This window comes from Haematobia irritans, chromosome 5 (genome assembly GCF_050003625.1).
Source record: "Haematobia irritans isolate KBUSLIRL chromosome 5, ASM5000362v1, whole genome shotgun sequence".
Taxonomy (NCBI): Eukaryota; Metazoa; Arthropoda; class Insecta; order Diptera; family Muscidae; genus Haematobia; species Haematobia irritans.
The window spans coordinates 85,832,670-85,850,889 of NC_134401.1; the positions used below are offsets into that span (position 1 = coordinate 85,832,670).

At 34.6% G+C, this 18,220-nt stretch overlaps 1 protein-coding gene across 2 annotated transcripts; it reads left to right on the forward strand.

Moving 5' to 3' along the window:
- On the forward strand, nucleotides 1-17,788 carry LOC142239404 (lipopolysaccharide-induced tumor necrosis factor-alpha factor homolog). 2 transcript variants are annotated; one of them, XM_075311195.1, is made up of 2 exons: nucleotides 1-324; nucleotides 17,518-17,788. In XM_075311195.1, the coding sequence occupies exons 1-2, from the start codon at nucleotides 98-100 to the stop codon at nucleotides 17,612-17,614; spliced, it is 324 nt and encodes a 107-aa protein (XP_075167310.1). In that variant the 5' UTR covers nucleotides 1-97; the 3' UTR covers nucleotides 17,615-17,788. The 2 variants fall into 2 exon arrangements, with proteins under 2 accessions (XP_075167310.1, XP_075167309.1); XM_075311194.1 differs by lacking the exon at nucleotides 1-324 and adding an exon at nucleotides 4,956-5,367.
- Nucleotides 17,789-18,220: the final 432 nt, after the last annotated feature.

The following is an 18,220-nucleotide window of genomic DNA, read 5'->3' on the forward strand; positions in this document are numbered from 1 at the left end:
CTAATGTAACTGCGGTTTTAGTTTCATGCGAAATATTAGAGAAAAAACACAAATACTGATATCGGACATTCGAAGATATATTTGAAGAAAAAAGGGCATGGACAATAATGGAATGGAACAAGAAGTATTCTCCTCAAACGCTGGTCCTAGACCAACAGTCATCACTGTCAGTCCCAATCACGCCACCGCATTTATAACTCAACCTGTGGGACCCAAATCGGTTGAAATGACTTGCCCTTACTGTCGTGCCCACATTCATACTCGTGTTTCTCATGCGGCCACAACCAAAACTCACATAGTTGCATTGCTTCTATGTTGGACAGTGTAAGTTTAGCCATATATATGGAAAAGATTAATCGTTTGAATGAAGTCGAACAAACTAATTTTTTGTAACATATATTTTAATAGTCAAATTTTATATATTGCTCAAAAACGTCGAACAAATCTAATTAAGAGATAATGGTGTAAGAGAATGTGAACCCTTCAGAAAAGAAAAAGTACACGTAAAAAAAACAGTAAACTCACCTTTTTTAATTAACCCTTTCACTACCTAAATAAACCTAATGTTAAAAACTTTAATTGTTCTTCTGTTTTTACTAGTTAGTACTAACATCATGTAAAACAAAAATTGTCATATTGAGATCCTACCTCAATTACTTCAAGAGCTATATGAGCTTGTTCTGAAAACTTGATTCTTGAATTGTGACCAAATGGCCTTACGAAAAGAAGCGCTATTTGGCCTATAATATCTTTCAAAGTGTTAGAAAAATTTAATCTGTGTTTCTTATTATACCCACCACCATAGAATGGTGACGGGGGTATAATAAGTTTGTCATTCCGTTTGTAACACATCGAAATATCGATTTCCGACTATATAAAGTATATATATTCTTGATCAGGGAGAAATTCTAAGACGATATAACGATGTCCGTCTGTCTGTCTGTCTGTCTGTCTGTCTGTTGTAATCACGCTACAGTCTTCAATAATGAAGCAATCGTGCTGAAATTTTGCACAAACTCGTCTTTTGTCTGCAGGCAGGTAAAGTTCGAAGATGGGCTATATCGGTCCAGGTTTTGATATAGTCCCCATATAAACCGACCTCCTGATTTGAGGTCTTGGGCTTATAGAAATCGTAGTTTTTATCCAATTTGCCTAAAATTTGAAATATAGAGGTAGAGGTTATGACCATAAAGAGGTGTGCCAAAAATAGTGAGTATCGGTCCATGTTTTGGTATAGCCCCCATATAGACCGATCTCCCGATTTTTCTTCTTGGGCTTATAGAAACCGCAGTTTTTATTCAATTTACCTGAAATTGGAAATCTAGAGGTATTGTAGGACCACAAATACGTGTGGCAAAAATTGTGAGTATCGGTCCATGTTTTGGTATGGTCCCCATATAAAACGACCTCCCGATTTGGGGTTTGGGCTTATAGAAACCGTAGTTTTTATCCAATTTGTCTGAAATTGGAAATCTAGAGGTATTTTAGGACCATAAAGAGGTGTGCCGAAAATAGTGAGTATCGGTCCATATTTTGGTATAGCCCCCATATAGACCGATTTCCCGATTTTACTTCTTGGGCTTCTAGAATCCGAAGTTTTTATCCTATTTGCCTGAAATTGGAAATCTAGAGGTATTGTAGGACCACAATTATGTGTGCCAAAAATTGTGAGTATCGGTCCATATTTTGGTATAGCCCCCATATAGACCGATCTCCCGATTTTACTCTTGGGCTTATAGAAACCGCAGTTTTTATTCAATTTACCTGAAATTGGAAATCAAGAGGTATTGTAGGACCACAAATACGTGCGCCAAAAATTGTGAGTATCGGTCCATGTTTTGGTATGGTCCCCATATAAAACGACCTCCCGATTTGGGGTCTTGGGTTTATAGAAACCGTAGTTTTTATCCAATTTGTCTGAAATTGGAAATCTAGAGGTATTTTAGGACCATAAAGAGGTGTGCCGAAAATGGTGAGTATCGGTCCATATTTTCGTATAGCCTCCATATAGACCGATTTCCCGATTTTACTTCTTGGGCTTCTAGAATCCGAAGTTTTTATCCTATTTGCCTGAAATTGGAAATCTAGAGGTATTTTCGGGTCATAAAGAGGTATGCCGAAAACGGTGAGTATCGGTCCATATTTTAGTATAGCCCCCATAAGAACGATCTCCCGATTTAACTCCTTGGGTTTCTAGAAACCGTAGTTTTTATCTGATTTGCCTTAAATTGTAAATATTCTGGTATTTTAGGCTCACAAAAACGTGTATCGGATTAAGTTTTGTTCGGTCCATTTGGTAATGCCTCCATATAGACCGACTTCACTTCTTGAGGGTGTAGAAAGCGCACTTATCATGAAAATTGCTTGAAACTCAATGTAAAATTTCCAGATTTTACTTCTACAGATTTAAGATTTCAAATCAAAACGTTATTTTATAATTTTCTTGCACACTTACAAGAGATGTTAATGATTCCTCTAAAACTCAAACAAAAATGGTTCTTATAAATCCAGAATCTGATATAGTCCTCATAGGTGAAATCTTTAAATTTATCTTCGGGAAGTGTCCTCAAGTCCTCAAGCCCTCCTGAAATTTCAAAGGAACCCCTAATATTTGGTTCATGGTGGTGGGTATTTAAGATTCGGCCCGGCCGAACTTACTGCTGTATATACTTGTTTTTAACTCATATGGACTAACTTACAATTTAGAAGACAATGTTAAGAAGCTTAAAGATACCTTGCCATCGGCAAGTGTTACCACAACCCAAGTAATTCGATTGTGGATTACAGCCTTCAGTAAAAGTTCATGTAATGTTTGTATTTCGTGGAATAGTACTTTCTGTATTCACGGAGATATTGGTATGAGAAGAAAAGTTATTGTGTGTACTTTCATGTGGTTCTAAGCCTAAATCCGTCAGCGTCTGGCTTACGATGAAAAATTCAAAATATTAGAAAAATTCAGTGCTTTTAAAAATAAACAATTTTCAACTCGTAATATTTTAACTACAATAAGATCGGAATCCCTTTGATAGCGTAAACTAGATAAGTTCTAAATTTTCGGCAAATGTGAAGTAAGTTTGTATGGCATCGATATTTAAGAAAACTTGTAATATGTATTTGCGCTCAAGTCAATCAAAAATGGAAGAAACACAAATAGCAGATACGTCATATGTACTCATTGGATGTTTGCGGGAAATGAGATTAAAATTGTAATAAAAACCGACTTGATCTTACAAAGAAGAACTCGAGGATGTATACTATAACGGATGTTTTCAATAGAGCCACCTTTGTGCACAAATTAAGCAAATCAAAGGGAATCTCTGGCCTATCAGGTGAAAGATATATATATATATATATATATATATATATATATATATATATATATATATATATATATATATATATATATATATATATATATATATATATATATATATATATATATATATATATATATATATATATATATATATATATATATATATATATATATATATATATATATATCAAAGGAACGTGTTGGTCATATCATTCATCAATATTTGGATATGCTCTGTGCAAAATGGGTGCCGCGCGAGCTCGCATTTGACCAAAAACAACAACGTGTTGATGATTCTAAGCGGTGTTTGCAGCTGTTAACTCGTAATACACCCGAGTTTTTCCGTCGATATGTGACAATGGATGAAACATGGCTCCATCACTACACTCCTGAGTCCAATCGACAGTCGGCTGAGTGGACAGCGACCGGTGAACCGTCGCCGAAGCGTGGAAAGACTCAAAAGTCCGCTGGCAAAGTAATGGCCTCTGTTTTTTGGGATGCGCATGGAATAATTTTTATCGATTTTCTTGAGAAGGGAAAAACCATCAACAGTGACTATTATGTGGCGTTATTGGAGCGTTTGAAGGTCGAAATCGCGGCAAAACGGCCCCATATGAAGAAGAAAAAAGTGTTGTTCCACCAAGACAACGCACCGTGCCACAAGTCATTGAGAACGATGGCAAAAGTTCATGAATTGGGATTTCAATTGCTTTCCCCACCCACCGTATTCTCCAGATCTGGCCCCCAGCGACTTTTTCTTGTTCACAGACCTCAAAAGGATGCTTGCAGGGGAAACATTTGGTTGCAATGAAGAGGTGATCGCCGAAACAGAGGCCTATTTTGAGGCAAAACCGAAGGAGTACTACCAAAATGGTATCAAAAAATTGGAAGGTCGTTATAATCGTTGTATCGCTATTGAATGTTGAATAATAAAAACGAATTTTGACAAAAAAATGTGTTTTTCTTTGTTAGACCGGGGACTTATCAGCCAACCTGTTATGAACGGTTACAGTGGGCGGATCGATCTGAAAATGCCTATGAGCTCTTCTGACGTTATATACAGCATGTGTTCCACATTTGAAACCTATAAGAGCAGTTTTGTAATTGTTGCCTCTGAAACCGGTAATTTGCCCCATGTGCATTGTATGGCATTTTAACTACTTCATGACATGTTTTACAAATGTAAAAACATTCTGAACTATTTGGTAGGAAGTTCAAATTTAGTAAAGTTTTATGCTTCATTTGTGTAACTAAAGTAAGAACAAATTATTAAAATTAAGGAAATCTATGAACTAAAAAAATTTTAAATTACTTTATTATCCCCCTTTTTGATGTATGTCATGCCAAAAATTGCATTCATATTTTAATTTTAAGGACATTAAATCTTTGGGCTTTTGACAATATTTTTTTAAGTGCATATATTTTCCATATTATATCACATTCACCTGCGCAAGACCCAATTAGTTATATTAAAAGCCAATCACAAACCAATTTGCATAATATTTTATAAGTGCTATTGGTGCCATCTATGGTCCAACTTGAATACTACAACAAATCTCAATTACAATTTTCTCTTTGATCGACATTTATCCAAACTGGACTTTATATTCGTTCTGTGTTTGTTCAACCAAATTGGCATTGGGTTCATGTTGTGCTCAATTCCTTGTATATATTCAGTTGCAAAGTAATTATCGCTTAGTAAACACGTGTGCCTCTTGTTTTGCATATCAGTGTTAAAAAATGAGTCAAAAAACAAATAATCCTTATCGCGAAGTGTCCACAAATTTAAATCAACTAAACAGTGAGCACGGAAATGAGCCACTTAAAAATTATACAACTACTTCCATTGCCGGAGAAACACCAATACCGTCGGTAGTAACGGTAAACACCACTCAGGCATTTCCACCAGGCATGCCAATTATACCACAACCAGTGGGCCCAAAATCTACAACACTTACATGTCCCCATTGTCGTTGTCGCATAAGGACTCGGGTTGACCATCGTTCCACATCCAAAACTCACATTGCTTGTTTGTTGCTCAGTTGGACTTTGTAAGTAGACATCTATCACTTCTAAATTCAGAAACACACAGAAAAAAATATCACCACAATTTGATTAAAGCATAGACCAAGGAAGGTATAGACATCTCATGTGAATTCACAATGGTTTTGTTTATTTAGAGTGCGCAGTCATTCCACTCAATTGCGCAGTCAAGTGACTCAATTACTTTTTGGAAAAAGAGAATAACCGTACAAATCAGTCAATTTACATTACAAAAAAGGTGTGGATGGATAGAATTTTATAAGCTTTTACAATATTTGGTGTTTCAACAAGAGAACAAGGGAAAGAAGACAAATTAAAGCCAAATTAAAAAATGACTCAATTGCAGACGAAAAAGAGCCCTCTACGGTGTGCAGACAAACTACAGCGCTGCGAATTCAATTGAGATGTCTTATATTTAATTGGTCTATGATTAAAGTTGATAACATAGACCAAGGAAGGTATAGACATCTCATGTGAATTCACAATGGTTTTGTTTATTTAGAGTGCGCAGTCATTCCACTCAATTGCGCAGTCAAGTGACTCAATTACTTTTTGGAAAAAGAGAATAACCGTACAAATCAGTCAATTTACATTACAAAAAAGGTGTGGATGGATAGAATTTTATAAGCTTTTACAATATTTGGTGTTTCAACAAGAGAACACGGGAAAGAAGACAAATTAAAGCCAAATTAAAAAATGACTCAATTGCAGACGAAAAAGAGCCCTCTACGGTGTGCAGACAAACTACAGCGCTGCGAATTCAATTGAGATGTCTTATATTTAATTGGTCTATGTTGATAACATACGATTTTTTTATGTGAAGCTATCAAAATGGAGTGAAATGTTTAAGTAAGACAAAAAAGAAATACTCTGAAAAAAGTTAATCGGTCCCAAAGTTTTTGTCCTTACACTAATGATTTTGACATAGATTCCGAGCCAAAGAACAAAGAATTGCACTAAGTATGCATTAAAGACGCAGTTCTCTTTTATATTTGAGTTTTTATACTTGAGTTATGTTTTTCTGATTCAATCACGGAATTAATTGATCCAATTAAAAAATTAATAATAACCCTCTAATGTCCAATCCCTCCTTTAGGCGGGCTTCATTAAATCGGCAAGCTTTTAGTAAAACACACCTTAAGACAACAAAAATTGATAAAATAAAAAGAAAACTTAGTTAAAACTATTCAAGAGGCTTTACAGCATGTACTGAATTTTACCGTATAATTTTTATACCTTCCACCATAGAATGGGGAGTATATTAACTTTGTCATTCCGTTTGTAACACATCGAAATATTGCTCTCAGACCCCATAAAGTATATATATTCTGGGTCGTGGTGAAATTCTGAGTCGATCTAAGCACGTCCGTCCGTCTGTTGAAATCACGCTAACTTCCGAACGAAACAAGCTATCGACTTGAAACTTGGTAGTTGTTATTGATGTAGGTCGGATGGTATTACAAATGGGCTATATCGGTCCACTTTTACGTATAGCGACCATATAAATCGATCCCTAGATTTGGCTTGCGGAGCCTCTAAGAGAAACAAATTTCATCCGTTCCGGCTGAAATTTGGAACATGGTGTTGGTATATAGTCTCTAACAACATGCAAAAATTGGTCCACATCGGTTCATAATTATATATAGCCCCCATATAAACGGATCCCCATATTTGGCTTGCGGAGCCTCTAATAGAAGCAACTTTCATCCGTCTCTAACAGCCATGGAAAAATTGATCCACATCGGTCCATAATTATATATAGCCCCCATATATATCGATCCACAAATTTGGCTTGCGGAGCCTCTAAGACAAACAAATTTCATCCATTCCGGCTGAAATTTGGAACATGGTGGTGGTATATAGTAGAGGTCTGCATCGAATAACTTTTCACTACATGTATGCAATTCGCTGTCGGATATAGTACATACACTGTCTTTCTCTCAGAGCGCAAGTAGTGAAGTGAAGAGAACACTTGCTTGTCAAATACCACCAAGTACTTATCCGATAAAATATGTGTTCCGAAAAAAAGGAACAATAAAAATGCAAATACTTGAGAAAAAGTACAACATGGATTCTCTTCACTTCATGTGGTACACAAGTATTTCTCAGTTATGTGGGAAGCAAAACTTTCCATTATTATTAATCATAGATATGTATGTATGTCACATATTTCATATATTTATGTATGTCACACACCTGAACGTTTGCAGTTCTTTATAACAAACCAAAACATATATTATGGAGAGTAACTGTTTTTTGTATTTCTGAAACTGCACGTGGTACATGGAGTACTCTATGAAGTTTTGTTCTCGCAACATACTCGACGTGATCACTCTGAGTACACTTCAATAAGAGAGAACGAGGAATATGTGTTTGTTGGTAGTGAAGACATCAGAGTAGCAACAAGAAGTTACTCGTGGCTTTTGGTGTTCATCAAAATGTGTACCAATTATTTTGCGATTCTCTCAAATAGATGTACTCATGTAGCAAGTACACGTGTACTCTTCATTTACAAATGGAATTGTGCAGACCTCTAGTATATAGTATCTAACAACATGCAAAAATTGATCCACATCGGTTCATAATTATATATAGCCCCCATATAAACCGATCCCCAGATTTGGCTTGCGGCTTATTGCCATAGAAAATTTTGTTAAAATCTTATATTTCTATAGAAAAATTTGTCAAAATTTTAATTCTATTTTGCCAACATTTTATGTCTTTAGGAAATTTTTGTCAAAATATAATTTCTATACTAAATTTTGTCAAAAATTTTTTTCTATAGAAAAAATTTTCAGAATTTTATTTCTGTAGAAACTTTTGTAAAAATGAAAAAAATAGAAAATTTATGAAGCATTTCATAGTTGAAGAGGAATATTTTGCAAAATCTTCCAAAACATCAAGAATTCTGCCATTTTTGGGTAGACTCGTGTTCATAATTGTATATAGCCCCCATATGAAGCGACCCCCATATTTCAATTCTGTCTCTATAATTACCTTTCTTTTGTCTACTAAATATCCCGCATGGAGAAAATGATGTTAAGAAGACTTAAGATGCCTTGCCATCGGCCGCAACCCAAGTAATTTAATTGTGGATGACTGTCTTTAGTAGAAGTTTCTACGCAATCCATGGTAGAGGGTACATAAGATTCGGCCTGGCCGAACTTACGGCCGTAAATACTTGTTTCTTGTTTAGTTTTCTTCTTTTTGTGTCTTTAGCATTGAATATTTAATTCGCTGGCAAAAACATTGGGGTATTAGAGTTGAATCAATTAAATTTTTAATTGAATATTTTTTAAAACTCAATTAAGATTTTAAATGGAAAAATTTTCGTGAATTTTTTTTTTCTCTGTAAATTAAATTTCCAAATTCAGACTCGACTTTACGTATAAATTATGTCTTGTTTCAAGTAAAAAGCGTCTTTAAAATAAAGTATTAAAAGACACCTCCCAGTTTTATATACATTTGAATATAAAGCTATATTCAAGTCAATGTTGCCAGTATTTTTCTGGTTCTTGTCTCCAAATTGGGTGCTTTCTTCCCCAAAATTCCTCAATTTATATTAAAATTCCTCATAAAGTACTTAACAAATTTTTAAGAGAAAAAATATAAAGAAATAATAGCCTCTGCTGTAGAAAATAAGTAAAAATTAAAAAATATATATAAAATAAGATCAAGATTTCGCAAAACACAAAACGAGGAACCCGGAGTACGTCTTCCAAATGCTCGAAAAATTAAAATGGGAATTCGATCACCACACAGAAAAAAATATCACCAAAATATTTCCAATTAAAAAGTTAATTGAAGTTGAAATTTTTTTCAATTAATAAATTAATTGATACAATTAACTTTTTAATCATGATAGAAACATTAAGTTAATTAAGTCAATGATTGAAATTTTTAAAATGTTTAATTAAAAAATTAATTGATACAATTAACTTTTTAATCAAATTCGGAAGACTAATTCATTTAAAAAAAGTGCTGATTTTTTTTTACTTTTTTAATTAAAAATGTATTTCAAACAATCATTTGTTAATCCAAATAAAAACTCTAAGCCAATCTAACTAAGTAATTAAAAATAGTTACCTTTTTTAATTAATAAATTAATTACGTTTTGCAATCAACATCAATTAAATTTTTAATTGAATCAATTAAAAAATTAATTGAATTTTGCTGACAAAATCAATTAATTTTTTAATCAAGAATTTTTTCTATGCCCAATTAAAACTGTGATTGATACTATAATTTTCGTGATTGAAGACATTTCAATTAAAAAATTAATTGGATCAATTAATTTGGTGATTGAATCAGAGAAAAAATTTTTTGTGTGCATATATTTATGAACGAAAATGTAATTTTTAATATTCACGTAATAAAATTGAGTGGTAGATCAATACGAAGGTGAACCATCTTCACCATTTCTACACTGAAAAAATATTTATGTCATATTAAAGATTACGCAACCTAAATTTTAGGATGCGCACTTTACAAAATATATAACCTTTGCTTCAATTTTTTTTTATTAAAATTGGGACACAAATCTTGCGTCCCTCCGTTAAAGTCGTATGCCTTTGAATTAAGGCAAAATTTCCTTACAGTATAGAAAAGCATTTCTGATGTAAAGAAATCGTCTTTAAATTAACTGAAAAATTTAATCTTTAGGTTTAAAATAAAAACGCTTCAAATTTACACTGAAAAAAATATTGACCTAAAATGGAAGATTATGCAACTTAAATTTTAGGACTCAAAATTTACGCAATGCTAAGGACAAAATTCTTTAAAGTTTATAATCCTTGCTTCAACATTTTTTTTCATTTTTTTCAACTAAAATATTGAATTTTTGAATTTAAGATAAAAACGCTTCAAATATAGGCTAAGACTTATTTTATGGATTTGCGTCTTTGGTTTAAAGTTTTTTTTAGCATTAAGAAAACTGTTTTTACTTTGAAGTACCTGGCACAATTTGGATTTTGAAATTGGAATTTTTTTGTACATAAATACCTTTATTAATATATCGCAAAAAGAAAATAAAAACTCGATGAATGAGATCTATATCCAATTTTAATTTTATTGATCATAGATTTAAAGCCAGGGAGGTCCGTAAAAATGTCTTTATTTTAAAGAAGCCGAATCTTTGGCTCCGAATCAAGGCCAAAATCATTTGTTTTACGCGAGTAGGTTTACTAATATACTGCGGAAGGAGAATGAAAATTCGATAAATGAAATTTCTATCCTAATCCTAGATTTAAAGCCACATATGTCGCTAAAACATGTCTTTATTTTAAGGAAACCGGATCTGTGGCTCGGAATGAGTACTAAAATCTTTAAGGGAAGCTCAAAATCTTTGGATCCAAGTCAACTTTTTTTAAGTGTATATTAATGGGCTAGGTTTGGTTAAAGTGGCAGCCCGATTAAGTTTCAGGCTCACTTAGACTATTCAGTCCATTGTGATACCACATTAACTAAAAGTACCTATTATTACATATGGTTACTTCTAGTTTTAACCGATGAACCTTTTTCTTTTTTTTCGATTATTTTCTTCTGTTGAACCAACCAGATTGTTCCAAAAACATTAGCAGACTTCTTAAGTTAAAGTTTTCCAGGTCCGCCAGTAATCTAAAGCTATGAGCCCCTAAAATTTGTTTACGCCTTACACAAAATGCAGGACACTCGCACAAGAGGTGTTTAATTGATTCCTTTTCCTCAGCATAATGACAGCTCATACAGTAGTCATTATACTTCGCGCCAATAGTTTTTGCAAAATCGCCTATCAGGCAGCGACCCGTGATATGTGATGTCTTGAGAACACTAGCATATCTAGTATGCGGTTTAAGTTTAAATGGGGCCATATTTGCTTGGTGTCGTTACGACCCTTGCAATTCTTCCATCGAACATTTGCCATCATAAAAGCCTTTTGACGCAGTAAGAGCTTGCAGGTAGCCAGAGGTATACCAACAGATTCTAATTCCCCTGGATAAAGTGTGATACGGTCAAAATTTGGTTAATATAAACTTGGCGTATTTTTTTCAATTTTGCATTTAAAAAACCTGAACATCCCTCATTTTGAAGGTGTGTGTATGCAGAATGTTGATCCTATTTTGATTTTGGAATTCACTCTTCAGTTGTCAAAATGCCGTCCAGGCAAGAAGAGCAGAGTATCAAAATTTTGCTCGCGCATCGCGAAAATCCGAGCTACTCGCACGCAAAGCTGGCAAAATCGCTAAAAGTTGCCAAATCAACCGTTACAAATGTAATTAAAGTGTTTGGGGAACGTTTGTCGACAGCCAGGAAGTCTGGATCGGGGGGAAATCGAAAACCGGAAGCCGCTGAGACGACAAAGAGAGTTGCCGGTAGTTTCAAGCGAAACCCTAACCTCTCTCTCCGAGATGCCGCTGGGTGTATCGTCTACAACCGTGCATCGAGCCAAAAAACGAGCCGGACTATCGACTTGCAAGAAGGTAGTGACTCCAAATCGCGATGATAAACAAAATACGACGGCCAAAGCGCGATCCAGGAGGCTGTACACGACGATGCTGACGAAGTTTGACTGCGTGGTAATGGACGACGAAACCTACGTTAAAGCCGACTACAAGCAGCTTCCGGGACAGGAGTTTTATACGGCAAAAGGAAGGGGAAAGGTAGCAGATATTTTCAAGCACATAAAACTGTCAAAGTTCGCAAAGAAATATCTGGTTTGGCAAGCCATCTGTACCTGTGGCTTGAAAAGCAGCATTTTCATAGCTTCCGGGACTGTCAACTAAGAAATTTACGTGAAAGAGTGTTTGAATAATCGTCTGCTGCCTTTCGTGAAGAAACGCGGTTGTTCCGTACTGTTTTGGCCGGATTTGGCATCTTGCCATTACGGTAAAAAGGCCATGGAGTGGTACGCCGCCAACAACGTGCAGGTGGTTCCAAAGGACAAGAACCCTCCCAACACGCCAGAGCTCCGCCCAATTGAGAAATACTGGGCTATTGTCAAGCGGAACCTAAAGAAGACCAAAAAACTGCTAAGGACGAGCAGCAGTTCAAGGCTTTCTGCGGCGAAGAAGGTGGACAAGGTGACTGTACAAAATCTGATGGCAGGTGTCAAGCGTGAGGCCCGGCAATTCGGATTTGGAAAAGCGAAAGCCTAACTGAATATTTATCCTGAATTTTATACTAATTTAACTTGAAAAAGAAATTTAATTTTTTAAATAAACGATTTCACCGATTTACACGCGTTTTCCCTTGACCAAATTTTGACCGTATCACCCTTTATGTAAGGTAGTTGCTAGCTTTACTAAGTCATCCGCTTCGCAGTTCCCCGTTATGTTCCTAGGGCCAGGTACCCACATTAGGTGAATATTGTACTGCTTGAGAGATTTGCGGCAGTTGATGACCGTTTTCGAGTTAAGGAACACAGAGCCAAGGTCGACTGTCTGAATATATATTAATGCTAACATTTTTTGGAACATTACTTCTCAGCCAATTCGTCACCTCTCTTATTGCTAATATTTCAGCCTGAAAAACACTACAGTGATTCGGCAATCTTTTCGCTATTCGAAGTTCCAGATCTTTAGAATATACTCCGAAGCCCATTTGTATATTAATGGGATATATTGTCCAAATCAGTGAGGAACACTGATGATGGTGCAACATTTAAGCCCGAGTCCTCATGAAATTATTTCACAACTCCCCCAAAATAAAATCCTGTGTCCGCTTCTAGCCCAAATGATCGATTTGCACCCTATAGTATGCTGTGGCATAAAACGGAGTAAAGTTTTTTTTTTTAAATTTCGACGATTTATTGGAATTTTTTCAATACTGCCGAAATAAAAAGAATTTCATGTAAACACAATTTATTATACTGAACCGATTTTGAAAAAATTTCATTCCCATTCATGAAAAAATATCCCCAATTTGGGGGAAAATTCCCAATACTGGCAACATTGAATCAAGTTACAAAAAATAATAGAATTGCAGAATGATGTCATTATTGACTTTTGGCCAATAAACCAAAAATGAATCCAACATGAAATGAAGGAAAATGTGGGTTTATTTTAAAAAATGTTTAATTAAAATATTTTTCTAAATATCGGGCTGCCACTATACCTAGGTTAGGTTAGGTATAGTGGCAGCCCGATATTTCAGGCTCACTTAGACTATTCAGTCCATTGTGATACCACAGTGGTGAACTTCTCTCTTATCACTGAGTGCTGCCCGATTCTATGTTAAGCTCAATGACAATGGACCTCCTTTTTATAGCCGAGTCCGAACGACATTCCACATTGTAGGGAAACCACTTAGAGAAGCTTTGAAACCCTCAGAAATGTCACCAGCATTACTGAGGTGGGATAATCCACCGCTGAAAAACTTTTTGGTGTTTGGTCGAAACTGGGGTTGAACCCACGACCCTGTGTATGCAAGGCGGGCCTGCTAACCATTGCACCACGGTGGCTCCCATGCAACATGATGGAAATAAGTTAACATTTTTTTAATTCCAGAAACTTTTTTAGTAATAATTTATTTAAATTTCATTAGCGCAATACGAAGTTCAAGGTTGATACAATTTAAGTAAAATTTACACATTTTAGAAAAATATAAACATTTTTGTGCAAATTTCGAATTTAGAACACAAAACAAGTCCGTTGTTAAAATGAACTTACGTTTAGTTAATTTTTAAAATTAAACAAAACAAGTAAGGAAAGTCTAAAGTCGGGCGGGGCCGACTATATTATACCCTGCACCATTTTGTAGATCTAAATTTTCGAAACCATATCACATCCGTCAAATGTGTTGAGGGCTATATATAACGGTTTGTCCCAAATACATTCATTTAAATATCACTCGATCTGGACAGAATTTGATAGACTTCTACAAAATCTATAGACTTAAAATTTAAGTCGGCTAATGCACTAGGGTGGAACACAATTTTAGTAAAAAACAAGTAAGGAAAGTCTAAAGTCGGGCTGGGCCGACTATATTATACCCTGCACCACTTTGTAGATATAAATTTTCGATACCATATCACATCCGTCAAATGTGTTGGGTGCTATATATAAAGGTTTTTCCCAAATACATACATTTTAATATCACTCGAACTGGACAGAATTTGATAGACTTCTACAAAATCTATAGACTCAAAATTTAAGTCGGCTAATGCACTAGGGTGAAACACAATGTTAGTAAAAAAATATGGGAAACATTTAAATCTGAAGCAATTTTAAGGAAACTTCGCAAAAATTTATTTATGATTTATCGCTCGATAAACATGTATTAAAAGTTTAGGAAAATTAGAGTCATTTTTACAACTTTTCGACTAAGCAGTGGCGACTTTACAAGGAAAATGTTGGTATTTTGACCATTTTTGTCGAAATTAGAAACACATATATATGGGAGCTATATCTAAATTTGAACCGATTTCAACCAAATTTGGCACGCATAGCTACAATGCTAATTCTACTCCCTGTGCAAAATTTCAACTAAATCGAAGTAAAAGATTGGCCACTGTGGTCATATGAGTGTAAATCGGGCGAAAGATATATATCGGAGCTATATCTAAATCTGAACCGATTTCAACCAAATTTGGCACGCATAGCTACAATGCTAATTCGACTCCCTGTGCAAAATTTCAACTAAATCGGAGCAAAAAATTGGCGTCTGTGGTCATATGAGTGCAAATCGGGCGAAAGCTATAAGGGAGCTATATCTAAATCTGAACCGATTTCAACCAAATTTGGCACGCATAGCTACAATGCTAATTCTACTCCCTGTGCAAAATTTCGACTAAATCGAAGTAAAAGATTGGCCACTGTGGTCATATGAGTGTAAATCGGGCGAAAGATATATATCGGAGCTATATCTAAATCTGAACCGATTTCAAACAAATTTGGCACGCATAGCTACAATGCTAATTCGACTCTCTGTGCAACATTTCAACTAAATCGGAGTTAAAAAATTGGCCTCTGTGGTCATATGAGTGTAAATCGGGCGAAAGCTATATATGGGAGATATATCCAAATCTGAACCGATTTCAACCAAATTTGGCACGCATAGTTACAATGTTAATTCTACCCCATATGCAAAATTTCAACTAGATCGGAGCAAAAAATTTGCCTCTGTGGGCAAATGAGTATAAATCGGGCGAAAGCTATATATGGGAGCTATATCTAAATTTGAACCGATTTGGCTGATATTTTGCAAGTTTTTCGAGACTCATAAAATATTCGAATGTACGGAATTTGAAGATCGGTTGATATACACGCCAGTTATGACCAGATCGGTGAAAAATATATATGGCTATATCTAAATCTGAACCGATTTTTTCCAAAATCAATAGGAATCGTCTTTGAGCCGAAACAGGACCCTATACCAAATTTTAGGACAATCGGACAAAAACTGCGAGCTGTACTTTGCACACAAAAATACATCAACAGACAGACAGACGGACATCGCTAAATCGACTCAGAATTTAATTCTAAGCCGATCCGTATACTAAAAGGTTGGTCTATGATAACTCCTTCTTGGCGTTACATACAAATGCACAAACTTATTATACCCTGTACCACAGTAGTGGTGAAGGGTATAAATATATGGGAAACATTTAAATCTGAAGCAATTTTAAGGAAACTTCGCAAAAGTTTATTTATGATTTATCGCTCGATATATATGTATTGGAAGTTTAGGAGAATTAGAGTCATTTTTACAACTTTTCGACTTCGATTTTACAAGGAAAATGTTGGTATTTTGACAATTTTTGTCGAAATCGGAAAAACATATATATGGGAGCTATATCTATATCTGAACCGATTTCAACCAAATTTGGCGCGCATAGCAACAATGCTAATTCTACTCCCTGCGCAAAATTTCAACTAAATCGGAGTTAAAAATTGGCCTCTGTGGTCATATGAGTGTAAATCGGGCGAAAGCTATTTATGGGAGATATATCTAAATCTGAACCGATTTCAACCAAATTTTCTACAATGCTAATTCTACTCGCTGTGCAAAATTTCAACTAAATCGGAGCAAAAAATTGGCCTCTGTGGTCATATATGTGTAAATCGGCCGAAAGCTATATATGGGAGCTATATATAAATCTGAACCGATTTCAACCAAATTTGGCACGCATAGCTACAATGCTAATTCTACTCCCTGTGCAAAATTTCAATCAAATCGGAGTAAAAGATTGGCCACTGTGGTCATATGAGTGTAAATCGGGCAAACGATATATATGGGAGCTATATCTAAATCTGAACCGATTTCGATAAAATTTGGCACACATGACTACACTACTAATTGTACTCCTAGTGCAAAATTTCAACCATATTGAGGTAAAACTCTGGGTTCTGGGACCGTATTAGTCCATATCGGGCGAAAGATATATATGGGAGCTATATCTAAATCTGACGCAGGGTATAAAAATTATTTGTTTGAAATAAATTTTTAAATAAAAATTGAAGGAATTTCTATCACTTTTTTAACTGACTTACTGCCTGCTCGTGGAATTTTCATTCGCTTCGAGACGAACGATTCGTCAAAATCACATATTGATATCTCGAAGACCAGAGTCGGTGAAATCCCAATTGTTTCGGTGTTCGATAGTAAATCATAAATAATGAGTTAATGATTTCAGGATTTTCTAGAACTTATATCTAAAGTTATTTTTCTTCCAATCTGGACGAACAATTCGTTTCGAGTCGATTTTGTGTTTCATGAACTGGCAGTTAGTCTTCCGTGTTGGATTAAAATGTTAATTGTATCAATTAATTTTTAATTAAAATTTTAAAAATGTTGAATCAATGACTTTATTAATGTTTCTATCTTCATTAAAAAGTTAATTGTATCAACTAATTTATTAATTGAAAAACTGCAATCAACTTTTTAATTGGAAATATGTTGGTGATAGTTTTTGTGTGCATATTATGGCATAACAGCAAATGATTGTTTATCTTATTTTGAAGCTTTAAACCAAAATTTTTTTTCTGAGTGGTGCATAAATAATCAACTCTCATTCTTCCATTGGCTTTAAATTCCAATTCAAAACACACATAAAAGATTAACAGATTTTTTGCAATATAATTCCTTTTGCGTTAGACTGTTTTCTAAAACCCCTTTACTTTAATTAAATTCATGATCGTTAAAATTTTAAATAATTTTCTTTTGTTTATTTTAATTTTTAGATGCTGTTGTTGTTTACCATATTGCATGGATTCGTGCCGCAACGCCAATCACTTTTGTCCAATGTGTGGTGCCTTCATTGGAACTTATGCCTCATAAGCTGAGCTTATCAGGTTTTTTCCTATGCGATCCGTTTTTACGATTACTCCGTGTTGCTTCAAAACACATGCTTATTTTTCTTATCAAATTTCATATGAACTGAAATACCATAAAACGTTTAAAAAGAAAAATGTATGTAACCGAATACATAAATAAAAAATCTAAATAAACACATTTTTAATGTATGTTACCACTTTGATGAATATGCACTTCAACGAAGGTTTGTAAATATTTGCAAAAGTACACCCTCAAAGAAAAATCTATTCTCTAACGTATGTTCCAAACATACTTTGCAGAAGCACATATATTTTTGGATATTGCCGCAATATTACGATGTTTGTTTTATGTGAATATTTAATATGCGTGAAAGCACTTTGACCCAAAAAAAGTACTATATATTTGCGAGCATTATCTTCCAAACAAGATACTACACTCAAAAAAAGTTTACTTGGATCCAAAGATTTTGACATTCTCTTAAGGGTTTCGGTTGATTGATGCGGCTAAAAATAAAAATAATAGCTTTAAATCTCTTTTCGCGGTATTTTAATAATGATATTCACTTACATACAAATGTCAGTTTAAAAATTCAAATTATAACAGATACTT

Bases quoted from the DNA above. Each gene is read 5' to 3' on its own strand.
- LOC142239404 (XM_075311194.1), top strand. From the start codon at position 5,057: ATGAGTCAAAAAACAAATAATCCTTATCGCGAAGTGTCCACAAATTTA. The intron at 5,368-17,517 runs GTAAGTAGACAT...TTTAATTTTTAG, and splicing joins TTGTTGCTCAGTTGGACTTT to ATGCTGTTGTTGTTTACCAT.